The 27,548-nt window shown below is 40.2% G+C and overlaps 1 protein-coding gene across 2 annotated transcripts in view; it reads right to left on the bottom strand.

Annotated features, from left to right (window-relative positions):
- Klf8 (KLF transcription factor 8) overlaps positions 1-27,548 on the bottom strand; it is a 157,371-nt gene that overhangs the window by 16,432 nt on the left and 113,391 nt on the right. The window contains exons 1-2 of one of the 2 annotated variants that reach the window (XM_048461523.3): positions 18,328-18,867; positions 10,036-10,109 (exon numbers count right to left, since the gene is read on the bottom strand). In XM_048461523.3, coding sequence (XP_048317480.1) covers positions 10,036-10,107 — 72 coding nt within the window. In that variant the 5' untranslated portion in view covers positions 10,108-10,109; positions 18,328-18,867. Of the gene's footprint in view, positions 1-10,035; positions 10,110-18,327; positions 18,868-27,548 lie in introns of those variants that run through there. The other variant, XM_048461524.3, reaches the window with a different exon arrangement.

Raw genomic sequence — 27,548 nt, 5'->3', positions numbered from 1 at the left:
CACTACAGGATAAAAGGCAAAGAAAATGGTACTAAGCACCAGTGTTAAGTATTGACACTGCTGTATCATACAATTGATAAATATCCTTTAAATTTTCATGGTCGAGCAGTGGTGGCAAACGCCTTTAATCCCAGCATTTGGGAGGCAAAGGCAGGTGGATCTCTGTGAGTTCAGGGCCAGCCTGGTCTACAAGAGCTAGTTCCAGGACAGCCAGGACTGTTATACAGAGAAACCCTGTCTCAAGAAAAATTCACAATCATAGAGCTAAAATGAAATTCAATTTAACTCAAAAAATCCAATAAAAGGATATTCATTTAGAAAATAGCTCTTGAAAAAAAGAGCAGAAACCATTTACACAATTGTCCTGCAAAGGCAATGTTCTAAGTCCAGTGATGGCAGTTATGAGTAAGAGACAGCAATGATATTCTTATTTATGAATAAGGCACAGTTATGAGTAAGAGACAGCAATGATATTCTTATTTATGAATAAGGCACAGTTAAGTATATACTAACTATAATGTCAGAATGAGTACCTTGCAAGTCATACTGAAATAAGTAATGTGACATATAAACAAGATGCTTCAGAGAAACGAGGAAGTAGATGTAGCACAGTGGTACATCATTTGCCTAGCAAAATCAAAGCCATAGGTTCCACTTCCAACACGGAAAAGATTTGCTGGGGGTGGGGGGAGGTAATCTGTTCTATCTAGACAGGGAAGGCTTTAAGGAGAAGGTGACATTTTAGGTGAGTCAGAGAATTAATAGGCTTTCTCAAGGAGAGAAAAGAGGTAAGAACAGCACTTCTATTAGCACTGGTATGTTAGTAAATAATAGGAACAGGGGATATGATACAGGGTAATTAGTTGAATTTACATGCAATGTTAAATTTTATAAGTTCTAAAATGTGAAATAATTAAAAGTTAAATGAACATCTATCTATAATCCCATCAATTGGGAAGTTGAGGCAGAAGAGTCTCAGGTGAGAGGATCGTGAGTCTTGAGGCCAGCCTGGGATATACAATGACTTGGTCTACACACACACACACACACACACACACACACGTGCGCACACACGTGCACACACACACGTGCATACATGCACGCGCACACACAGAGAAAGAGATATAGGGAGACAGAAATGCAGAAACCCAGACAAAAACATTTGCACCCCCATGGTCACTGCAGTTGTCTTTACAACAGCAAAGACATGGATGCAACTCTGTCTAGCAATTGATAAGAGGATAAAGAAAACATGATAAATATACTCAATAGACTAGTATTCATCCTTGAAAGGAATAAGATCCTGTTATCAGTTCAACATGGATGGAACTGGAGATCTTTATTTTAAGGAAAATAATGGAGGCACAGAAACACAAGTATTACATGATCCTATTCATGTGTAGAATATTTAAATAAACTCAATTTGCACAAATTGGGAACAGAAAAATTGACTACCAGAGCTTAGGGACAATGGAAGGAAGATGGACAAAAAATGATCAATAGGAACTAAGCTATGATTTAATAAGCAAAGAACCCTGGAATCCTGTCATAGCCTCCTGTGTGGCTACTTATGACGCTAGGCTAAAGAGACGGCTCAGCCATTAAAAATGCTTACTGCTCTTGCAGAGGATGGAGTTTCAGTTCCCAGCACCCACATGGTAGCTCACAAGCCACCTGTGATTTCAGTTTCAGGGGGACCCCACATCCTCTTCTGCCTCAAAAAACACGACATGTGCATGTACTCATGCAGGCTCACATTCGTAAAAATAAAAACTTAAAAACAGAAATGATAAATGTCTGAGGAAATGGCTGTGTTTAACATAAGCTACACATTATTCAATGTATACAGATATCCAAACATGACATGGCACTACATTAAAGTGTATGAACTCTGTTTTTAATTTATTAGTTAAAATACATTCAAAAATACTAATAAATGGTCACTGAACATGCAATATAAACAGAAAGCCCCAATCTAATTAAAATATTTCTAAAAACTTGATCAAATCAGATGTCAAGGATGTTGTGTGCTGTATAAACAATAGCCAAGCAATACAAATCATGGCAATGGCCTTGGAGATGACAGTGCCACTTCAGCCAATCAGAGCACACCTCTATTTTCTGACAACATATTTGAGTTATGGAAGCTTTAAACTATTAGAGATGTTCAAAATGCTTACTGAGCTAGTCTACAGTTTGCTTTGGAAAGAAGGGAAAAGGGGATTCGAGAAAAGGCTGGGTAACAGAAGAGTAGAGTGCCATGAGCAAAGGTATTAAATTGAAATTTCTGCCCAATGACCAGAGAGCAGTGAGAGGAATAATACTGCATTTAAAGAAAGGCAACTTGGAGAAACTTGACTGCTAACTGAATACACGCGGTATTAATGAGCTTTGTTAATTACAAGGTATGATAACAGTACTACAGCAGTAACTATTTTTTAAAAATTAATGAGAGAAAATAAGGAGCTGTATTCTGAAAGGGAGAAATATGGAGAGGTAGCATCCTCTTGCTGTGACCTCACTTATGGACCACCCCTCAATAGGCAGACTTCCATCTGCGTTTCTCTTCTGTTTCCTGAGACATTGTTTTCATGACTTGCAAGCCCCCAACTCAACTTGGGCCTTGTGCTAAGGTTTTTTTTTACACTATGCATCTTCATACCCTTTCTTCCATCACTTCATAAGCATCTCAAGCAACCTGTAACTCACGTGTGGACTTTGTGAAGGGGGCTCAGAAAAATTCCATTAGCTGGAGCAGGTGTGGTGTCAGGTGAAGACCAGAGTGCTGAAGTTATCAAGATCTGCTTCACTGGGGCTAAGGAGATGGATCGGTGGTTAAGAGCACTGGTGCACATACAGAGGACCTGGGGTTCAGTTCTGAGCACCCACATGGTGGCTCACAACTGTCTGTATAATTCCAGTTCCAAGGGATCCAATGTCCTGCTTCTGGCACTGTGGGCACATGTATATACACAAACAGGCATGCACACATATATACATAAAAACAAATTTTTGAAAAATAACCATTTTAGTACTGATCTCTGGATCTCCCAAATCAATTTAAGCAACCATTTTTTTTCTACATTCCTACTTGTCTCTGCCAGAGTAGCTTTATTCAGTGGTAAAAGTAGAATCAAAAGAATCTGTAAGGCTGAAGAGATGACTCAGCAGTTAAGAGCACTGGCTCTCTTCCAGAAGTAGAGAGTTCAATACCCAGCAACCACATGGTGGCTCACAACCATTTGTAATGAGATATGGTGCCCTCTTCTGGCCAGTAGGCATTCATGCAGACAGAACATTACAATACATACATCATAAATCTTTACAAAAAGATTCTTTAAGCAAAGCAGGAAGGTCAACTATTTCCACAATTTTATTTTACGATGGTTTCTGATGATACTGAGAAAAGAGCTACAATGAAAGTTGTTAGATGCAATATTTTCTCTTTTTTCTTTTTAAATATTTACTTTTATCTTTAATTATGTATGTATGTGTATGTGCACACATGTGGGTATGTGCACACTGCAGCTAAGTTTCTGTGGAGACCAGGTGCTAGGAACTGAACCCCAGGTCCTCTGCATGGGCACCAAGTGCTCTTAACCACCAATCCATCTCCTTAGCCCCAGTGAAGCAGACCTTGATAACTTCAGCACTCTGGTCTTCACCTGACACCACACTTGCTCTGGCTAATGGAATTTTTCTGAGCCCCTTTCTCAAAGGGGGTTAATCCACATGTGAATTACGGGTTTCTTGAGATGCTTATGAAGTGATGGAAGAAAGGATATGAAGATGCACAGAGAAACTGAATTCCCTGGACCTGGAGTTACATGTGGTTGTGAGCAGCCTAATATGGATGCTGACAACTGAACTCAGATCCTCTGCAAGAGAAGTATACACTGTTAACCACTGAGGCATCTCCTCAGCCCTATATACAATATTTTCTCTAATAAGGATCATTGGTGCTGATATATAGACACAACAAAGAAGTACTTATTGAAACTTTTAATGTGTTTTCTAGGGTCCATGCTTTAGGCCTAGAATTCTAAGGAAGTCAAAACTCTAACATCTAAAGTGGAGACTATTTGTAAATTTCCTCTTTTGCCAAGGCCATTTCTAGGACAAAGAGTGCTGCCCGCGATACTACTATCAGCACAAGGGCTTGTACAAAGCTGGTACTTGATCTGCAGCTACTCAGGTTACTGAAAACATTATTCAAGAATACCCTAAATGGAAACTGAACAAAGAAGGTGTAGAAACACATATATGCTTATTCTTCAATTAAAGATATTGGTACAGGCCCTGTTCAAACTCTCTATCCTGGGTTGAGCTTCTGTAGATTAAGCCTGTTTTGTGGATTCTCAATTTTTCACTCAAACTGTCTGCAATGGTGCTTAAATCATTGCTCTCTCTTGCTGTCATCACATAGCTCTGAAACAAATGTTAGAAGGTGGTTATTTAGATCCTAGCGTTTTAATAACTTCCTTAATGAATATCATTACATTTTCCATCTGGACAGACTGACTTCACGTGTTACTTGTTATAGCAAAATGAATCCAGCCTATAACAAGTATTTCCTGGGTGTCAACGCTTCTACAAGTAAGCTTAAGAAAATGTACTGCACTTGGAAGCAGCCATCAATTACTTTTGTGATTTAAAGACAACCACATTTATCTCCTAGTAGAAACAATGGTTTTGTTTGTGTGGACCAATTTGTGTGTACCTTTAAAATATGATCAAAATAGTTTTAGTAAGTATCCTAATGTGTGGTATGATTTATCCTACATTTCATATAAAACAAACACTATGGTATAAAAAAAGGAAAAACAAACAACAAACATGTACTACCACATTCTTTTCTCACACTACACAGCATGTTATACCTGCAGATTCTAAAGAAGAATAATGTAAGGAATGAGGTTACAGCCCTAGGATTCTGGTGATTGCCTAAGGATTGGCTCCATACTCTATTCTTCAATGAACATAATAACAACAGGTTTGAGAGCTCATATGGAAACTGATGTAAAGCTCTGCCATGAGATTTTTCTTCTGAACTCATCTTTTTCCTTCTTCAATAATGTGGGGGCAGTTTCAGGTTTTGAGTATTCTCTAGTTAATAATTAACCACTCTTCAAAGAAAGAGAATGGCTACTCTCTGAATCTGCTATTGCAAAGCTTGAAGCTACAGCCTTCCAGGGCTTCAGAGTCTATGAAGACAGCTGTGCATGGAAAAGTCCAAAAACTTGGGAGTGGCTTTTAAAGATGTTTTACTTCCCACAGTCCTCCTCATATGCCTAGTATCCTAATCAGGCTTTAAAAAAAGAATATTTGATTTGGCATTTTCTTAAATTCATTATTGACAAATTACCAAAGATCATTGAAAAACGCAATTCTACAAAGAAATCCAGAAAAAAAAGGTGGTCCACTTTTATAAATATTTAAGCTCTTAAACATCTGATGAAGACAGCCTTGGCTTCAGGAGAGCAGGGGAAATCAAGTGAGGCAAACCAAACTGTTACTTCTCATTTATCTGAAACAGCTCTGATGTGGAGCTTTAAAGTAGGAAGGCAAGACAAGAAAGAAAATGAAAGAACAAAATACTGCAGGCAGCGCAGTAAGTAGAAAGGAGAGGAAGGAGTGTTGTCATGGTAACAAGATAAAACCCAGGCTCCTCCCCAAGAGAAAGATAAAAGCTGTTTTTGTACACAGGTCTCTTCTAGCTTTGCTCTGGGTTTCGACTAATCATTTTCATGCCTGGGTGCACTTGTGTGTGCATATACATATATTATGCACATTCATTATTTTGGTCGAAAAGCCAGTTTAACCCTCTGAAATTCCAGCCCTTCTCCAATAATGCCATGATGTGTTTCAGTATTAGAGAAAAATGGATGGAGATGAATATTATTAAAACGCTAAATTTAATCTAAACCTAGAGGAATGTTGAATCTTCTGCCTTCACCATCTCAGTAGCATTAGGAAATAAAGCACTATTGCACAATTTCTCTTCATACAACCTAATGAATGTGATAATTTTAGAATACTAACAAAAGGGGGGACCAAGATCAAAAATGCACAGACCTGAAATCCCAGAACTCAGGGGACTGAGACTGGAGGATGTTCAGTTCCAGGTCAGCCTAAAATACATGACAAGAGACCATCCCAGAAAACAAAGAAATAAAACCACAGAATATGCATGTGCACATATACAAGAGTATTTGTGTATATATGAATTCTAGGTATTTGCTTATTACACAGCATGGAAATATTAGCACCTCACTTGAAATTAAAAAAGAAAAAGATGAAAGAGAGGAAATAATTTCTTTTTAATGTATGATTGCTTTCAATGATATATCATCAAAATTACTTTAACAACTATATGCTTGTTGATAGATGATCACCAACAAATATTTATCCACATCCTAGTGCCCAGAATCAATGAACATCACCTATTTGGGAAAGGAATAATTACAGATAGAATTATGGATCTTAAAGCAACCACTCTGGATTACCTAGGGGGTGGAAGTCAGTTCTTTAGAGCGGCCACAAAATAAGGTGATGTGAACACAAAGGTAGACAGATACCAGAGTGACAGGGCCACAAGTCAAGTAACGCCTGTATCTTCCAGGTGTGTGAAAAGGTAAAAAACTATGTTGTCACTATGACAACTGATATGACAATTTAATAGTCCAAAGCAGTGGCAGACTTATGCTTCTACGATTCTGAGAGAATAGATTTGTTATTACCACAGTGGGCAGCCCACGACCACCTGTCACTCCGGTTCCAAGGGAATCGGATGCCCCTGGCCTCCAGAGCTCCTGCATCCATATGCACACGGCCACATACAGACACACATTTACATGCCACTAAAAAATAAATCTTAAAAAGAGAGAAAGAGGAAGCAAGAAATGAAAATCATCAACAGTAAGATGTGAGATATTTCCATGCTATAGCTGACAATATAGGACAAGAAGTGAACGGAACGATGTGAATAGCAGCTAGAATTCAATTAGCATTCTGGGACTATGAGTGCACTAGAGATCCATGGGAATTCGACTGTCAGGGGAAATTTTATAGAAGAGATAGAATTCAAATTTGGGCTCCTAAATGTGATGAGGATTGGACAGACTCATGTAGGCACAGTCCTGGTAGACAAAAAAAATTAAGAAAATATGCCACTGAAAACCTCTCAGAAATACATATATATCTCCACTAGTTCATTTGGGGGATGTGGCAATTCTGATGAAGTTTTACAGGAGAGTGTGATTATTTCCAGCTATTGAGGGACAAAGTGTCTTGATGCAGGTTGAGAGAGAAAGAGAGAGAGAGAGAGAGAGAGAGAGAGAGAGAGAGAATGTGTGTAAGAAAGACTGTAACAGTCAAAGGATGTACATGGAAAGAGACATGTAGGTTATAAAAGGCACTCACAAGTTTCAACCAAGAGATTCCACTTCAAGAAAGTAACCAAAAACTAGAAACAGAAGATGGATGACAGTCAAGCGCCACTCTCTATGCTATGAATATATAGAAATCCAGGAAAATGGAGAGCAGCAGGTATGTCCTGAGTCAGAAAGCTTTTTTTTTAGTTACCACTATGACCAAGCTCCAGCGATATTTTGCATAATTAGGAAGTTTTTGATGTACTGATAGTTTCTAAATGACAGCAGCTACAAAGATAAACACGATATTAAATTCAATTTAACATCATTAAAACACTACAGAGGAGTCTCATCCAAATGCATACGTAACTTAAATCCAATTATATGCCATGGACCAATCATTCACTGCTTAAAAATAGGACTCATTAGCTGGCCCTGGTGGTACACACCTCCAGTTCTAAAACTTGACAGGAAGGAAGCAGGAGGAGTTCAAGGCTAGCCTGGTTTATATACTGAGTACCAGGCCAACAAGACCTATATATTGAGGACTGACTTCAAGAAAATGATATATGTATCTACACACACACACACACACACACACACACACACACACACACACCATATATATGGCATATATGACTTTTAAATGTAACCCAGAGATTTCACCTGGGACTAAATAAGGACCAGCAACCATAAGATAGAAAAAATCAGATGAATATTATATAGAGAGATTTGGATATTCAATTTCCATGTAATTTTAACAGATTATTCAAGGTAGTTCTGCTTGTATTTGGGACTCACTTATGCAGTCTTACAACTCAACCCTAAACATCTAGGCATCATACCATGCCTGTAAGCCCAGAACTGAAGAGCCTCACAGGAGGATTGCTATGAGTGTGAGGATGCCCAGAGTTACACAGCAAGTTCCTGTCCAGTCAGGCCTATGGAATAATAAAACCCTATCTCAAAACAAATACTTCTTCACATCATTCAAGACCAGTTTTTTTTTGCTGTAAAATGCGAAAATCAAGACCAGTGATAGTTAATATTATATAAAAACTTAGTTGGATCGCAGTGTCAGATGGTTGGTTAAACAGTTTTCTAGATGTTTTCTGTTTGGTTGGTTGGAGACAAACTATGTAATCTCACTATGAAATCACTGTTGGCCTGAAACTTGACATGTAGACCAGCCTGGCCTTGAACTCAGAGATCTGATTACCTTAACCTCCTGAATAGAGGATTAAAGATGTGGATACCACAACTAGCCTCTTTTTTTCCCCAATAGGACAAATATTTAAATCACTGGACTTGAAATAAACCACTTCCATAAAGTGAAGAGGCTTTAATAAATTGTTAAAGCCCTAAATAAATCAAAGACTGGGCTGGAGAGATGGCTCGGAGGTTAAGAGCACTGGCTGCTCTTCCAGAGGTCCTGAGTTCAATTCCCAGCTGGTGACTCACAAAACATCTATAATGAGTTCTGGTGCCCTCTGCTGGTGTGTAGGCAGAACACTGTATACATAGTAAATAAATAAATCTTTAAAAAAATAAAACAAAGACTAAGTGTCATCATAGACATACATAGAAAGATGGATTTTTCAACTGAGAAATTTTCTCCATCAGATTGGCCTCTTAGTGGGGGAATTACTTAATGTTTGGTTTGGGAGGAGCCATCACTGGACAAATGAGACCTGGGTTACAAGCAAAGCAAGAGAGGCCTGTTTCTCAGTGGTCTCTGCTTCAGTTCCCACTTCTAGATTCCTACCTTTAAATTTGTGCCTTGATTTTCTTGATTTTGAACTATAATAAATAAAGCCTGTCCTCCTCAGGCTGTTTTTTCGGTCACGGTGTTTATCATAAAAACAGAAGCAAACCAGGACACTGACATTGATTTTCATAGTGAATGGAAGAATTGCTTTTTCTTCTTTTTGGACAGAATCTCCTTGGGCTAGAACTCATAATCTTCCTGGTTCAGCTCATAATCTCTGAGTATACTCATAATCTTCTGAGTATAGGGATTACAGACTTGTACCACCATGTGTGGTACAAGAATTCTGCCAACAGTGTTTGGAGACTCAAACTACAGTTTTTTCTAACTCTGTAGTCTGCTGACCCAGTCCATTGGGTTTTGGACTTGTAATCCCTCTATAATCACAGAAGTCAATTTCTTTAAAATTTATATCTATATATAACATCCATATATATGTGTGTGTGCATGCTTCTATCCTTTTTCTACACACACACACACACACACACACACACACACACACACACACACACACACACAGAGCAAAAGTATTAGCCAGGGTGTTCGAGGGAAACAGTTAACAGGGAAGTAGAGTCAGCAGGATGCTTCCTCCGAAAATCCTCATATACTCTGTTCAACATGGCTACTGAAGAAATTAAGTGAAAAAAAGCACACATTTTCACCATATCTGAAAACTGAGAGAGTGCTAAATAAATTATCATTGTTCTTCACCAAAGAATACAGGGACAATACAAAGCTGTTTCTTCGAGGCCACACAGAAATCCACACCCAGACATTCAATTAATTCTGGAAAAAGCTACCTTCTTTTATCCCTTCTCATTTTCCATACATGTCATTTGAAAATGGGGCTTCAATTCTGCAAAGCTTAAGAGATATTCAACTCCCAAAACTCACCTGTTTGAATGCCTGCATTGAACCCCTTTCTGAATTAAGTTGGACCTCCAAGCTGTTCATGAGGTGATCCATATCTAGAAAAGATACAAGGGGAAAATAGCTTTCAGAACAATGTTGACCCCATTATATGCATAGAGTGTGACATGTACACTTGGTTTCACCCATCCGTCCTCTATAAACAGTTTTGCAGACTAAACTTATGCTAAAAAGTTATTAGAACATTCTAAGTTAATCTACTCAAGGAAAAAAGCATCATTTGTCCCTGACACTGGCTGCCTACATACTATAAGTACTTCCCTTCCTTCATGTAAGTGAATCCATTTCTACAAACCTCTCCAACTTGTCCTGTTTCGGTGATTTTCAGCATACTCTTCTATAGTTCCAAAATATTTCCGATCCTGGTCCTGTCCTTGTTTTCACTAAGGACTTTTAACTACTATACGGGTATTTACCTGAGTCATATATGTACAAACACAAACCAACAAACCATTTTTGTCTATGCATCTTAAATCTGTAAGCCAAGCATAGCTAAAAGCAGTTTTCATCTTCCTCTATACTATGCATAGCTGTCCCTCTTATGAAGAGATGGTGTTAATGGCTTCATTTCAATACCTTGAACCATCAGTCATCCCATAAAAAGCACCTACGTTTTCCTCTGGAACAGCTTTTGTGTGCTTTATCTACAGTTCACTTTCACCAGAGAGGAAAACAGAGGCCAAGGAAACAAAGCAAAATCTACAGCTTACCTACAAATTAGCCAGTCAATTTCAGATCATACTTGTGCCTCTTCCACCCTGTCGTGTCTTAATCCATAGGAACCAAAGGAGACCAGACAACAGATGACTTGCAATTAGTCCTAGCTAGAAATAACGACTAGCCAAGGATGCTATAAATGCAAAGGGAAAAAAAAAAAAACAAATTCTGCGTCCAGGCTTTCCTGGCAGCAGTCAATCAAGTGCTTCTAGCTACGAGTGCCCCCTTTGGGTTACAAGAGCATTACCTGACATAACCCTTCTACCACCACACCTCTTTCTCAAGTTAGGAACTAGAAACCACTTAGCTATTCCTCCCAGCACCTCTCCCTTCAAGTTACTGTTATCACTCGTGTGTGTTTCATATGCAGCCTCTGCAGCTTTAGTTCATGCTTTCCTACATTTCCCAACTTTTGCTTTTACTAAAAAGCCCTCCCCTCTCTCCATTCTTTACTCCCTTTTTCTTTCTCTGCGAGTGAGGCAGGGTTTTACACTGTAGCCTAAGATGGCCTGGAACTCACTGTGCAGCTCAGCCTGGTTTCAAACACAAGCAAATGCTCCTGCCTTACCCTGGTGAAAGCTGGGATTACAAGCCTAAAATACCAGAAATTTGTTGAGCATCTATTATAGTTTCAGACAATGTCCTTGGTCCTTAGACTACATCCAGGGGTGTGTGGCAAGAACTTCAATTCTGTTAGAAGTCAAAGTTTTCTGAGCTCTGGTCCTAATTGTTCTTATTCCTTAGTATACACTTCCCCCACTGATCTAACCCTGGGAGGCTCTTTTGAAGCATTAGGGCTCTGCAAACGATAATGTGAAATCCTGTAGTTCTAGATGGACAAATCACATTTTACAGAGAAAAACACCTTTTTCAAGTCAGAAAATGCGATTCATAGGCTCAGATCAATATCTCTGCTGCATTTTCTTTGTGCCCATATGCTTGACTCACCTAGAGTCCAAATTGGTAGTATTATGCCTAGTATAGCCTCTGAATTTTCAAATGCAATTGGAGACAACAGTTGCAACTGTCAAAATTGTCTAAATTTTGATAGTGGCTCAGAAGTCTTCTTTTATATTTCCCAAGGAGGTTCCCTGCATATTATTACTGCTTTTCAACTAGAAATGATTTCCTAATTTCCTGATATTCAATAGATGAAATAATTGATTTTAAGTTCAATGTTTACTTTTTATGCTGTTATATCTTGGCTCCAAATATGCAAACTGCCCTCTCCCTACTGCATTTGCCTTCTTTTTCTTTCTTTTCATTGAGACAGGGGAGGGGGGGTCCTCACTATGTTGTAGTCCACGCTAGCCTGGAACTCAGAACAATTCCCTCCCCCACCTTGGTTTCTGAAGTGCTTGGATTATAAACACCACCAGCTCAAAATTTTGTAATAATAACAAATTTTGCCTCAACAACAAATTGGGCAAGAATTCTGAGTTCCTTATGATAATAACAGTACTAGCACATAGATTATTGTAGGTTTTCTTAAGTAAATAAATGTACAAGTGAGCTAAGCAGTGATGGTGCACACCTTTAATTCTGGTACTCAGGAAGCCAGGGGCAGATGGATCTCTGAGTTTGAGACTAGCCTGGTCTACAGAGTGAGTCCCAGGATAGCCAACAGGTTACACAAAAAAAAAGGAAGGAAGGAAAAAGCATTGTTTTAGATATTTGAGATTCCACTTTTTTAAAGTATCACCTATATTTTTACTACTAGAAAAATAATTAAAGGACTGTGTAGCACACATATATTTTGAACATCGCTTTATTATATATCTTGTAAGAAAATAGAGAGTCATGGCAGGGTTGGAAACGCATTGCTTCTGAGTATCCACTGTGGTGGTTGGACTAGGCACCTCAGATGATGAGTTTTAAGCCCTATTTTCTCTTATATAACAATAAAAGTGACACCACTGTTAATGCCATACACACACGAGGAAATACAGGAGCAAAGCGATTAAGCAATGCTAAAGGCATGTAAGATGGAAATGATTGAGCTGAGATTTGAAACCAGCTCAATACAAAAGTAAAAATACTTGAATGTTTTCTTGTAGAGATGACATGGCTATTACATTCCTGAACTCTCAGCAGCTGTGGTTACCCACACAAGACCTACAAAAGTTCAGCTTGAATGGAGAAGCCCACAAGGCTCGGCCTCTAAGATGCTATTGTTGCTGAGTCAGAGAAACATTCTTTGGGGGTGTGGCCATTAGTAGGTAGCATACTCTCCCTCCAGTAGATGGCTCCACATCCATGCACATATCAGGAGCACTGAGTAGACTCAGTGGATTAGTTTAAAAAAAAAAAGGAGAAGAAAATGAAGTTGAGATGGCATTCGGAGGAAGGTTGGAAAGAGGGAAACGAGAGGTGGATATGTTCATATTTCATTATATATGTGTATAAAATTCTCAAAGAACAAAATTTTTTAAATGAAAAAAAATATGACAACCGTGGACTCTGGAATAGTTTCGTAAAGTTGAAAACAATAATGGAGGTACATTTATCCCGTCACAATAAGGTCTATTATTGACAAAGAGAGTAAAGGTACCCACTAATTGTGGCACTAATCATAAGACAAAATGTGCAGCAATCACAACTGGCACACCGCACTTAAATATCAATTGAGAAAAAGAATAAAAGGCCACAGTAGCAAAGACTCACTGCTCTGAAATATATAAAATCTTACCTTATTCTATCATCTAATTACTTAAGAGAAAATGGAATCTAGATTTTAAATGAAATCCAACTTCAAAATGTTGGCAATCAGCCAATTTTTAAGAGTATGAAATTAGGCAAAGTGCCTTCATGTCCCCCCATTCATGTGTGAAAGCCCTCACTCCTGAGCTATTAGAGATATGGCCTTTATGGAAATAATTAAAAGTAAATGAGGTCATACAGGTAGTGCTCTAATCACAGAAGATTAATCCCTTAAGAAGAAACACAGGAGAGTTCTGTCTCTTCACTTAAACAAAGACGGTTGAGTACACAGCAAAGAATGCAGCCATCTGGGAGTTAGGAAAGCAGCCCGCACAACACATCAGCCTATGCTGAAACCTTGATCTCTCAATTCTAGTCTTTAGGACTAGAAAAACAAAATTTCTGTTGTTTAAAGCACCCAGTTAGTGGTATTTTGTTATAACAGCACTATATATACTACTTACTGAGTTTTCCTTCTTATTAAAGAACCACTACAGACATCTGGAAATATCCTAAATGCTGATCAATATAAGAGTGGTTAAATAAATCATGGCTTATCCATAGAGTAAAAAACTCTACAGCCACACAGAACAACGAGGCATTTTTATAAACCTATATGGGTCTTGAACCATATGAAATGTTACCTATTTAAAATACATCTGTTAAGAAAAAATAAATAACCTGTTAAATGAGAGTTTAAAACAATTTTAGAGAAAACGAAACATTTGTATGAGCTGTAATTGGATATATTTAAGCCTTTGGTCTAAATTAAGGTTGTGGCAGTTTTTAGGATAACAGAAAAGATGTTAGGAAACAAAGACAGGCAACAAAACAGTTAGCCAACTAGGTAGATAAGGAAACTAAGAAAGAAGAAAAAGCTTCTATTTTGTGCAAAAGACATGAGAAGCACAACAACTACATTTTCTCACTGTTTATGCTTTCATAAATTCTTAAAGCATTTTGACAAAATGAATTTTCACAAGCATTTCACTGTGAGCAGTGTGTTCCTCACTGCCATTCAACCACAAGTATTCCAATTCACAGGAGAACATTCAAATGCATAGTTTAAATAACTTCACCAAGGTTATGTTAATGGCAAGTTGTAGAACAGGGAAAGGGAAAGGGAAAGTCCTGAATGAGCAACAGGTAACTCTAGAGGTGAAAATAGGCCCTATTTTAGAAGGTAGTGGTTACAACAAAATACCAAAATTTCAGGGGTTTGAAATAAGTTGCTTTTGGGAGGAGGGCGCTGGTTTTTCAAGACAGGATTTCTCTGTGTAGCCCTGACTGTCCTGGACCTCACTCTGTAGACCACGCTGGCCTCAAACTATGAGATCGGCCTGCCTCCCGAGAGCAGGGATTAAAGGAGTGCGCAACCGCGACCATCTAGCAGATTTGAAGTATCTTAACATATCTAGTGTTACATTACTGAACCTTCAAACTCTCACAGACTAGGGACACAGTTTAGTGGCAGAAGAACACTTACATATGCACGATCCTTAAATTCAATTCCCAGCACCAGAAACAAACAAAAACCAAAATCTATGTTACGCTTAAAAGAACCTAAATATACAGATAACATCTCTTAACGTATTATATAAACCATCTAGTATGTTCTGGACATTTATAAGTACCTTCCTGCTCAATAATTTATATTTCTCCCCTTCTGACACACAACATTAACAACATTAAAGTAAAGCATATCACTCAAAACAGCAAAGATGGTGAGACCAGTCACTTAAATACATTCCTTACAACCAAAAAGGACCGTGCCATTTTAGAAATAAGAGACTAGATGATAAAGTTGAGTTGGGGTTATTAAAAAGAACAGAAACCGACTTCTACCTATAAAATCTAAAGAAATAAAGGGTCCGTAAGTCAGAAAGAAAACCAAACGTGGCCTCACATTGTCCTCGGTCGAAGAGCCAACACCCGTCTATTCAGACTCTACTTAGCAGTTAAATTGTAACCACACTGGATGATCATTTAGGTCAATCATACCAATCAGTTTTCTCTTCACTTAAAAAAAATATGGCAGTAAGACTTTAGGCTCCCCGAGGCGGTGCTAGCGATGGTGACTGCTTTTAATCCCAGCACTGGGCAGAAGCAGAGAATCTCTGGGAGGCCAGCCTGGTCTGTAGAGTCAACTGCAGGACAGCCAGGACTGTTGTACAGAGAAACCTTGTCTCACAAAACTAAAAAAAGAGTAAGACTTTAGATGATAATCTACAAACTATGTACCAAGTGTTTCCAAGGAAAAGGTGATTGGGTAAGTACCATGAAGGCACAGGGAGTGTCATGGAGCAGCTCTTGGTCTCAACGGTACTGGGGGCTTAGTTCTGAATACAAAGAACCAAAATGTAGCAGAACTTTAAAACAAAATGAGCTTTAAAAATTTCTCAGTGCGTTGAGCGGTGGTGGCGCACACCTTTCATCCCAGCACTCAGGAGGTTGAGGCAGGAGGATTGCGAGCCAGGCCAGTCCGGTTACAAAGTAAGACCCTGTTACTTTAAAAAAAAAAAATCCAATGGTATACCAGATACTGGTTTCAATGTCCCAAAATACTAAGAAACAAACAAACAAAATAACATTTTTCCCCAGTTCCCAACATCCAGTATATCAATTTGTAAATGAATTATGTATCCCCAAACTGTTTTTCCTTCACTTAACAATTTAAGTGAGCTCATAAAGTAGAAATGAATCAAACCTAAGGTAAACATATAGATGTCCTGGGCTGGAGGGACCGCTACATCTGGAGTGCTTCCTGCTCTTCCAGAGGACTCAGGTTTGGTTCCCCACAACCATGCTGGGCAGCTCACCATCACCAGTAATTCTGGTTCCTTCACACAAGCAGCAATTTACTCATTAAGACACATAAATAAAATAATAAAAATATAAATAAGAAAATAAATAAAACACCTAAATGTATCAAACATTAATAAGCTCCTGCCAGAGTACAAAAGCATGAGTGGCCAATCTCTACCACCTCACATGGAAACAGAACATTCTGGAAAGACTAATAATACCTAGTCTTGGTACCTTGGCAATGAAAAAAAAAAAAAACAAATAGCAGACCCACTAAGAGCCTCATCTCTGAAATGCATATACCAGAAAAAAAGGTAGTTGTGGCCACCATTTTTTTCCCACCAATTTTCTATCCTCTGAGTTCTGAAAGCAGGAGAGTTCTCCAGCATTCTGATGCCATGAAAGTGGAGTCCAACGGGTCTGGAGAACAGACTGAACATGTCACTAAAAACTTCAGAAGGTAGAATTCTACCATCCTGTATTTCTTCCTCGTTGCTTTCTAAACTAACCTGAAGACACGCTGTGCCTAGTCTGTCTCACCAGCAGCTCCCAAGGATTAATGTCTCTCTCATAAGGGTTACCCCCAAACTTTGAAGAAGAGGATGAAATCATTTCTGAGTCACCTGGTTTGCTGTCCAAAGGTCCTGTTGGTTACATCATATTGGTTAAACTGACCAAAGAATCAGAAGATAGGCAGATTAGTGGCCTTTTCTCTTGCAGCTGATAAAATCCAGTGGGAACAATGTTAAATCACAAATAAGACATATATTCCAGCCTGTCTTTGCGCAAAAACTACTCAAACTGCACAGGTCTTCGTACCCTTCGTCTGAAATGCGTTTTAAGGACGGCAAAGTAATAATTCGGCCAGCAGTACTCCAGCAGGAAAACCACAAAGAATAGGAAAGGAAAGTGGAAACAGAGCAAGTTGTAGCAGCATATGTCATGTATAGCTCCTGAGTGAGAATTTCTAATATGCATCCTACCGAGGAGAAAAGCAAGGTTCGTGGTCATACAACCAGTTAGTGGTGGTAGTAGGCTTTCAAAGTAGATTTTTTATTACTCCAAACCAACAATCTTCAGCTTACAATCCAAATTTAGATATTATTCTCTCTTTTCTCTGTCACTATTACACTAAGTGGCATATAAGTACTTTATACATTTTTTTCACAGTGACAGTAATATTAGAGAAAATAAGGTATTGTTCTCTTGGCCACCTGTTAGGATGTGATTTAGTTTCTTCAAAATTATTAGGGCCAAAAAAGTACAAAAAGCTTCACCTTGTGGCTAAGCAAATCCTTTCGCTCCAGTAATCACAGCAATGTCGACTGATCATCCACCTACAGGAACTAACCTCTTGGCCACATCTTAAGGAGCCTAGACTGGGCTATGCTTTGGCTTCCTACTGCAACCAAGCTCAGCCCCTCCTAAAAGAGCTGGCACACCCTAACCAGCTCCTCCTCAGAGGTTCCTTGAAGGGGTCTTGCCATTAGTACCAAGAGGCCAGGCTCCCAACTTAACTCTTCGCTGCCCCTCCTCCAGCTTTTGAGAAGCATCTCTACCTGCTGCTGCTTGGGGGAAGGGAGGGGTGACGTAAGTGGGATCACCGGTCTTCCAAATCCTCTTCTCTCTTGCTGAGACTTTGGATGTATGGGGTTAAAACAAACCACTTAAGGAGAATTGAGAGCACTGAGACAGGACAGACAGAACTAGACAAACCTATCCATTCTTATTCCCCTTCAATTCTTCCACAAGGTCCCCCGAAGTACCCCCTCCTCTTAGTCTCTCTTCACAATCCTTAGGGGAAATCATTTCCCCTTAAGTTTAATTTGATTCCACATAATGTTCTTACCCTTTCCGCTCACACGCCCCCCCATCCCACTTCACTGCTAAAATCCAAAGCCAAGTGGGTGTGTGCGGTTGGCGGCGGCGGCGGCGGCAGCGACGGCAGCGGCAGCGGCGGCGGCGGCGGCGGGAGGGGGTGAGTTAGAACCTAGACTGAGGACAGGAGAGTGGGTTCTTTCCCGAGTCACTTACCTCCCTTGTCTCTAGCTGAGGACTCCTTAAGTGTCCGAAGCTCATGCAGTCCTCCCGGAGACTCTTACTCCTGAGCTGATCTCAAGACAGCTGTTACCCTCGCACCCGCCCATGTCTGACAGCGCGCCTGGCAACGCGCTTTAGCCTCCTCTTCCTTGGTCCCCCACCTCTCTGTTTTCTCCGGGCTGGGAAAGGATGGGGGAAACGAAAAAGGGAGGGAGTCGATTCAGACCCAGCTGGGCCACCCTCAGAACAAGGGAAACAAAGCTTTCAAGCATCCAAGCCCCGAATCGGGGCAGCAGAGCAGACTTCCTAAAAAGAATCCTCCCACTGCAGCCTTCCCTGTGCTAAAAATACAGCGGCTTCTCTGGGGCGAAGTGGCCAGCGCTAAAGCTCCTGCGTTCCCCTTTTACCTCAACCGATTCAGTTCCGGCCAAGCCCATTCTCCACCCACCTCAGAACTCCTCACGCCCTCCCCGAGAGAGCCGGGGCGGGGTCCCGACCAAGCACCCAAACCTCAGATCACGACTTGAACGCAAAGTTGAGACGGAGAAGGAGTCAGTGAAGACCCACAAGCAGACAGCGCCAGAGGACCCCCCCTCCCCGCGCAGCGGTTAGCGTTGCACACCCGGCGCCTTCCTAAAAAGAAAGGAGGAAAAGGCACCGGTGATTGGTCGAAACATATAGGAAAACACCGACCCAGGGCAGGGACTCCCACGCGAGTGGGAGGCACTCCCGCCGGACCGCGCCAGAGAGACTTCCCGGTGGTACCTGGCCGCCCCACTGGTACACCACGCCCGTGGGGTCAGAGCTTGGCGCGCTCGCCGGGCAACCTGAGTAGGTGGAGTGTTTAGCTCTTTCTCTGGCAGACTAGGCCCAGAAGAGAGGTGTGACTACCATGAGGACTCCACCTAGGGTGGAGTTCCTTAAAAGGGACAAGTGGCCGCTAGAGGGGAGTGGAGTAGGAGGGGGTGGAGATGGGTGGGGCAGAGAAGGCGGAGGGACAGGAGAGGGGGTGGGGCGAGACCTAGGAGCTAGGAGCTGGCCTCGCCCCTGGCGGCCGTGTCTGTTGGCCTCCTGCAGTAGCAGGTACAACTGAAATCAGTTTTAGTGAATACTCAGTCCCTGACAGGGGTTTTCGGACACCCTCCATGCTCACCTATCCACCAGGATTTAAGCTCTCTAGGGGAGGATGAGAAGGGTGTGGTGACTTGGAGTAAGGGATCTTCAGGAAGAAAAGGATGCGGAATAGGGAGTGTCAGAAAGATGGTAACTGTAAGAGGATTTTTACCCTCCCAGTTCTCCATGGCAACGTGTGACACTAGCAAGGACAGAGGGGTCACAGTGTCTTTTTAGGGCTGACGCTTAAGAGGAAAAGAGATTGGAGCTGAGTGCATTTTCTAGCAATAGATAAGAGAAGGTGAGAGTGAAGGAGAAGGTGGGGGAAATGAGTTGAAGATGAATTCCTAACACCCTGTGGCCCTGGCAGGGAGAGTTCAGAGAGGCTTTCTGAGTCTCCCAGCTACCAGCTATCTAAGAATAGAGTTCTCAACCCCCTGAGGCCGCCTCTCCGCCAAGCATTGGCTAATATCCCTGAAGAACTGAATCCATAGACTAGAAGCCACATTTCCAGCATTTCTTGTCCTTGCCTTAAAGTCCTTCTCTAGCTCATTTTAATGGAAACTCAGGAAGTCACAGATAACCACAGCCTCCTTCCAGTGTCTCTTCCCTAGCACAGTTCTTTCAAAGGGGAAGGAAAAGAGAGAGAAGGAACAAAGGAGAAGAAGGGAAGGAGCAGCGAAGCAAGAGGAATAATAATAGGTTCCATGTTTTCAGCACCTCATATGGGCAGTTCACTGGGCCAGGTACCATTATAGTCATCCATTTTCCTTTATTCCTGGTAACAATCCTGGAAAGTAGGTAGCACTATATTTTTATGCCTCATCAGGGAGTACTGGGGATTGAATTCGGGGCCTGGTGTATTCTAAGCAAGCACTCTACCACTCAGCTGTATCCCCAGCTCATTTTGGGTGTTAGTTGTTTGAGACAGGTAGTCTTACAATGGAGCTCAGGTTAATGTTATAGCCTAGGCTGACCTCAAACTCACCAGTCTCCGACCTCAGCTTCATTAGTTCTGAGTTTCCAGGCATGCTCTGTCACATGAGCATGAAAAAGAATAAGGAAACTGGGGGGTCACAGCTCAGTATGTGCCCAGCAGGTAGGTCCATTTGCTTAACTGCTCTTCTGTTTAGATGTGTTTTTAACACCTCATTTTCCTTTGCTCCCCAAACAATCTCTTCTCCCACTTACCAGTTCAGCAACCACCTGAACATTCAAGGCAACACCTCAGATTCCTCCCACTTGCTGTGACGATCCAGAGCCTGCCTTTATTTTAAGCAGCAGCGGTTTTGCTGTTCTACTAGATCTTACCCAGATTCGAAATTTCTGGTAATTCCAGGCTTTTTCCAATCTTGGGGCCATGAAACACCTTACCTTCTCTATCTGAAGTGACCCTTTAAACTCTGTCTTACGTTTTTAAAAGAACTGACTAAAAGTCATCTTCTCTCCTTATTTAATTCACTCAGGAAGAACTGACCATTTCCTGCTGCACCTCTAGGTTTGTTATAACGGCTTCTCCTTATTACTACACCATAATGTCCTGGAGGTTAGGCATCAGATGTTATTCTGTCTGTAATGTACATGCTGGGTATTATTATCAATAATAGTTATCAAGCAGTAGCTGTGCTGAACTCTGTGCTATTACTATCACCTTCCTATGTAGAAACCAAGGAACAAGGATTAAACAGCACATATATGTACTTGCTACGTGAAAGAATGTTCCTGTAGTAGGAGCTTTTAACCATCTCTCTATACACCGTATTTCCACTGCTGCCCACAGCCCTACCCTGCTTACAAGGTAAGACTTGCTAAGTGAAAGCCATGCAATACAATGTACAACTCTACATATTCTTTTTTAAAAGGGTTATTTTATCCCTTGAATTCGTATATTCTTAATGTATAAAATCTGGGGAGTATTGCTAAAAAAAATATTTTTCATTAGTCTAAGACTATCCTCCATAATGTCAGACGGTTTTAGATTCAAGGATGCAAAACTGTTTTACCAAAGACTAATATATTTTTGTGATGTGAAAACTAAAGACAGGTAGACTTCTGTAATACATTCCAATGTCAACAGCCACTAGAATCCTTTATTTGTGCTAGGTATACTCTTTGGTAATCATGAATTCTTTACTTAATCTATGCAGGCTCCTCAAAAAGTTGTGTCCATTTGAAGATAGTAAAACAATCTATCCTCTTGCTAAAAGTGTTTCTGGTTATCTGATTTATTTTAGACTCTTGTTTTTTGTCTGCCTCACCTGTTGTTTGTATAGAAAACATTGTATCAGATTGCCAAATTCTGTTTTTGGGAAAAGGTAAATTATTAAGCCTTAGGTAAATAAACTCAAGATTCTTTCCCATCCATTCCTCCATCCATTTAGTCAATGAAACATGCTGAGTACCTATGCCATAATAAGAAGCACGCTGAACATTAGAAGAAATAAAACCTCCCATTCTTTCCCAGGAACTCCAGTGTAGGAGCCCTTGACTTCAAAACACCCAGTGTTTTGGTTCACATTTTTCCTTTGAAGTTTTTAGATATGATATCTGTCTCGCTTGAAGGAACTATGTATCCCAGCACCACAGTTCATTGTAAAGATGGAGTTTTTCTTGGTATTCTTTGTCTCTGTTCTTTCGTTTTCCCATACTGTGGATTGAACTCAGTACACTGTGTATGTTTGGTAAGCACTCTCTCCCTGAGCCACACCCATCCTTGTCCTTTGCCACTTGTCATATCAATAATCAGCATGCCACTTATGTCAGATGGAAAGTTGTGACGGAGCAGGCACAAAGAAGATGCAGTGTTTCTTCCTTCTAGGAAGCACCACAGGTTCCCCTTTTCTTAGGTGGCTTAAGAAATAAAGCAAATAGCAACAAGTATCTTCAACTTGCTCCATTCCACCTGAAGCATAAGGGAGACTGAGTACTTGAAAAAGCCGCCTAAACGCTCCTCTACATCAGAGGACGAAGGTGAGAGTTAAATTATATACTAAACTTAATGAAAGATGGCAGAAAAGCCTGAGACATCCAGGTCTCACAAGATGCTGCTCTTTGCTGCCCTTCTTCCTTTTCACTCTCCTGACTCTCCTCTTCTTCCAGAATGCAAGCCAACAAACTACCAGGGTGGAGCCCGGAATGAGGGCTAGAGGGAGAAGAGGAGGAAAAGCCTCAGGAAGAGGTCTCCACCCTCCCTGCTCCCAGCAGAACAACAACAACAATTTAAAATACTTGTAGAGCTGGGGCTAAGGAGAAGGTGGGGCAGAAAAAAAAAGGGCAGAAGAGGATGATGAGGAAGGGTGGAGACCAGGGAGGGGACTTCGAGGGTCAACAGAATAGAGCAGCCTGGGGGGACAAGGAGGAAGTAGTACATAAGCAGAAAAATCGGCCCTCTGATGATATTGTTGTTCCTGGGACAGCAAGAATATTGCCAAAACCAGTGCATAGCTCAGACCTAGTGGGAACAAAATTGTCCTCCTCACCCACTTTTTTTTTTGCTCTGCAGTTCCCCAGGGGGTATAATCTCCCTGCAAGCTTAGCTGGACGCAGACCTTTTGCCTCCCTGCCAGTGGAGAAGCAGTGTTGAGTTCCTCCCATGGCTCAGAGGACATCACGAAGGTTACTGGCAGCAAAGGATTAAGGAGAGTAGGAAGAAGGATGTCTATTTAGATGAGAAGAGAAGACCTGGGAAAAAAACTTGGTCTGTAAGCTGTGAAAAGGTGAGCAAAAGCTTTCACGTCTCTAAACACCAGTTTCTACAGCGATTTCTTTTACGGAGATACTGTTAGCAGTGGCTTCACAGAACTGTCAAAAAGATTAAATAAGACACAGAGGAGGCTTTGCAGTGACTAGTGAATTTAAGCTTTGGGGCTTCTTTCCCAGAATGGAAGGAATCAAACTGTTTTCCTTAAAGTCTCCAGAGTTCTATCAGCAATCAGTCCCTGAAAAACCTACTTCAGCCCAATGAGATTACCGCCTGCAAAGCACAGTGCTCTCACAAAGGAAGCTCTCAAAGGTTAACTAGAGTTACTCTTAACAATGGAACCTCTGAACTCTGAGTCTCCTTTTTGGCCACAGAGGTTGAAGCAGTGACCCATATTCTTTGTATTTCCTCTCCTTATACAACGTAAATACACTAATTTACAAAAATAGCAACCAAAGTGCTTGCTCTAATACACCCAGAGGCACAACTAAATTCACCTTAGGAACTTCTAATGGGCCAGGAGCATATGGCCAGAATTTGAAATCCTCCTGGTATAATATCAACCCAGGCAAGTTCTAGCAGGACTACAACTCCTATAAATTTAATTGTGCCTTAGGCCACTAACTTTATGAATAAAAAGCTTGATTAATTGTGGTAGTGCTGGTGGTGATGGTAGTGGTGACGGTGGTGGTGGTGGTGGTGGTGGTGTATGTGTTAGGACAAGATGTTGGGCTCCCGTGGATTTGTACACCACTGAGACTACAGAAGTTACCACACCCATAAACTGGAGGAAGGAAGAGCCTTCAGAGTCAGCAACCAAGTCAAACCAGAAAAACTGGGAGTCTGCGCCTCACCTAAGGAAAGGGGTAATATTCTTGTCCCTAGAATGTATAGTCCTGAGTCAGTATAAGACTTGAATTCTTGCTTTCATATTATACAAATAAACATATGAGATTATCTAAGGAAATGTAAAAATAGGACAGAAATTTCTTTATCACTAGGCTGATCCAGGAGTGCTAGGTTCCCAGAGGCACAACAAGCAGTTATCATGTCCCTATAGAAGAGTATGGTCTACTTCCCACTGTCCCCCCAAACAAGTAAGGAGTGGATCCTTACCCTGGGCACCAGAACAGTGTTTCTCGTCACTCAGAAAGTGACACAGAAAATCTGAATGGGGGTTCTGCTTATGGTGCTTTCTTAATATCTTTCTTAACACATCTACTAAAAGTACTGAGGCCATATGCTTTATTTCCTTCATTCTTCCTTTCACCAAACAGCCTTGTATTGTACTAGTTTTTATCCTCAAATCAATACCACAAACACAGTTAAAGCAGTTTGACAGGGAGTGACAATGACAGGGCATTACCCTCTCCAGTCAGTACAGTGATGAATTTCAATGAGTATGTCAGGCAGATTAGCAGTAGCAATTCACTTCCTAAGATGAGATAAATGGTCTGATCAGGGATGAGAGTCTAATTAGTATGCCATGGGGATACACCTATTTACATGGTAGAAACACATAATTGCAATGGTCAGGACTATGTGGCCAAGTGGAGTAAATATACACGAATATGCTGAAAATAAAATGTGAGAGACACAAATTCTTGTAAGAGTTACTCACCCCAGTTACAGAATGTTGGTGTGGAAAAGGCCTAAAGATGTTATTTCAGTAAGTGTTTTCAACATGTGCCACGTGTGCCAATAGTTATAGGAAGGATCATTTTGGATGGCACACAGATAAATATTTTCCCATACTGTGTGTTTATTTTATGATTACCTTTTATTTACAGAAAATAAAACTGGCTTTCCATTTTCAGTCATGCTATTTTTGTAAAAATTTATTTTTATTGAAATCAGTTCATTTAAATAAGAAGTAAGCAATGCTACAGATATGTTCTAAATCATGAAAGTAACTCAAACATAATTGATCTTTAGCAAGCCAGTGTGAATCTAATTATCCCAATCCAACAGTTCATTTGTTGGACACCTTGATTTAGAGGAGTGTGTTAACACCTCAGTCTACAAATAAAAATCAAACTTGCCTGTTTCTCCTGTAGCCATGGCAGAATTGACAATAGAGCATGGCATTTTAACATTGAACCTAGGGGAAAAGCCACCTGCCCCTACTTCTTGAACTAGTCCACTTGATACTAAAATGCTTTTTCTTTTGGCTTTTACGCCATCATGACATATGTCTCCCATAGGGCTCGTCGCATTTTATGGAATTTCTCTTTCTATGTGCAATTTACTCATTTGACTGCTAGCTCCTTGATGTCAGGAGTTTGATCACCATAGTTCAGTAATCATCATGTTTTCATTTCTGAGTATAGTACCTGTACTGTGGCAAATGTCCAGTAAAAGTTGGTACAGTATAATAATTAAGAATTAGAGATAGAGATCTGCATATTAATACTGCCACCATTTCATTAACGCTGTCCCTAATTCATCACTTAGTTATGTGGCACTGGACAACTTATATAAACTGCCTGGGTCTTGGTTTCCTTATTTCTTAAAATGGGGATTAAGGGAAAGTTGCCGAATGTGACACTGAGAAGATACGGTGACAATACGTGCACTTGGTACAGAGTGAGTGCTAGCACATTTTACAGACTGAGAATCCCTAGCCCAGAAATCTAAAATGCTCTGAATTCTGAAGCATTTGGAGTGCTGAGACGGCAAGGGTGGAAATGGTCCTCACTTGCCACCATAGAATTATACTTAAAGTACAGTTCCACTAGGGGCTGGTGAGATGTGCTGGCTGAAAAACCAGATGCATTGAGTTTGATACCCAGAACTCGCATAACATGGTGAAAAGTGAAAACCGACTCTTGCAGTGTGTTCTCTCACTTCCACATGTGTACACAAGTGCATGCACACACTCACACCTTAAATAATACAAATGTAAACAATACATTCTCACTAAATATTATAGAAAATTACCTTCAAGCTATTCCCATAAATTGAAAGAAAAACAAATTTCATATTTAACCATGAGGCTCATACCCAAGATAAATTATTATATAAAAATATAAATATTCCACAATCTGAGGAAAAACTGGAAAACTAGAACATATCTGTTCCCAAGCATTTGGGTAAGGGACTCAAAACCTGAATTTGTCATGAACTCAATTATACTTCATTACTCCCGAGACTCAACTCTGGAGAAATACAGCTAAGACTATTTTTTTCCATCCATGATCAACCAAATGCCTCCTATTCTTTCCTTTCTCATTCCTAATGGCTCAATTCACTTCTGCAACATCATTTCCACACTCTTTGCTATCTGCTATCTCGGTTAGTTACAACAAATTATAGACTCCCCAGCCAGTGATGCCATCTCACAGAAACCAAGATGCTTTAGCATATTAGTTCACCAGGTAATTAAGTGCAAGAGTAAGTCTATTAACAGAAAAACAGAAATAAGGGCAAAGGAAGATCATCACTCCATACTTAGATGTAATAGGAGAGATTGAGTGTTCAACAATAAGATATTAGGGAGCTAAATTACAAAACGCCTACATAACAAATATACTGCTAGCCAAATTTGATATGTCCTCTCTCCAAAACTCATATATTGAAACCTTGATTCCCAAGGTGATGTTATTAAGAGAAAGGACCCCTGAGAAAGCTATAAAGTGGCTTAAGGGACAGACTTTATCCTCTTCCCCACTTTCATTCCTTCTGCCATGTAAAGACAATGCTCACACCTTCTGGAGGGCCAGCAACAAGGTACCATCTTAGAAGCAAAAAACAACTCTTATAAGACAGTGATCTGCAAGATCCTTGATCTTCTATGTACCAGGTTTCAGAACAACGAGACATAAACTCCCACTGTAAAATAGTCATTATGTGATATCATTTAGTAGCAAAAAGAATGATAATATACAGACATCAGAATTTATGCTTTAAGCTATGCAAAGTGGCACCTGCCCATAATATCATATACTCAAGAGGTTGAGGCAGGAAAATCATAAACTGGAATCCACTCTGGGCTACAGAACAAGTTCTCATCTCAAAACAAAAACATGAATAGGAATATACTTCAATGGGAATAGGTTTGCTTAAGCTTTAGAAGCCAAGTCCTAAATTGCAAAAAAAAAAAAAAAAAGAAGAAGAAGAAGAAGAAAAGAAAAAAGAATGGGAGGGAGAGAGGGAGGCAGAGAAAGGGGAAAAAGGAAAGAAAATTAGGATATTGTGTAGTATTGGGTTGAAAAGTAAGACACAAAAGAAAATATATAGTGTCATTTAAATGTGTCTACACACACACATTTTTGTTACAAAAATATATTTAGCATTAAAAAGAATGGCCTGTAGAATTATCTGAAAACTTTATAATATCTAAAATATTTTCTATAATAATACTGAATTATTTTTATATTTGTAAAATATGGGTTGGACATAG

The sequence above is a fragment of the Myodes glareolus genome, chromosome X (assembly GCF_982192425.1).
Source record: "Myodes glareolus chromosome X, mMyoGla1.1, whole genome shotgun sequence".
NCBI classification, from domain to species: Eukaryota; Metazoa; Chordata; class Mammalia; order Rodentia; family Cricetidae; genus Myodes; species Myodes glareolus.
The sequence above is the reverse complement of the archived record's forward strand: the minus strand, read 5'-3'. Positions and strand labels throughout refer to the sequence as shown.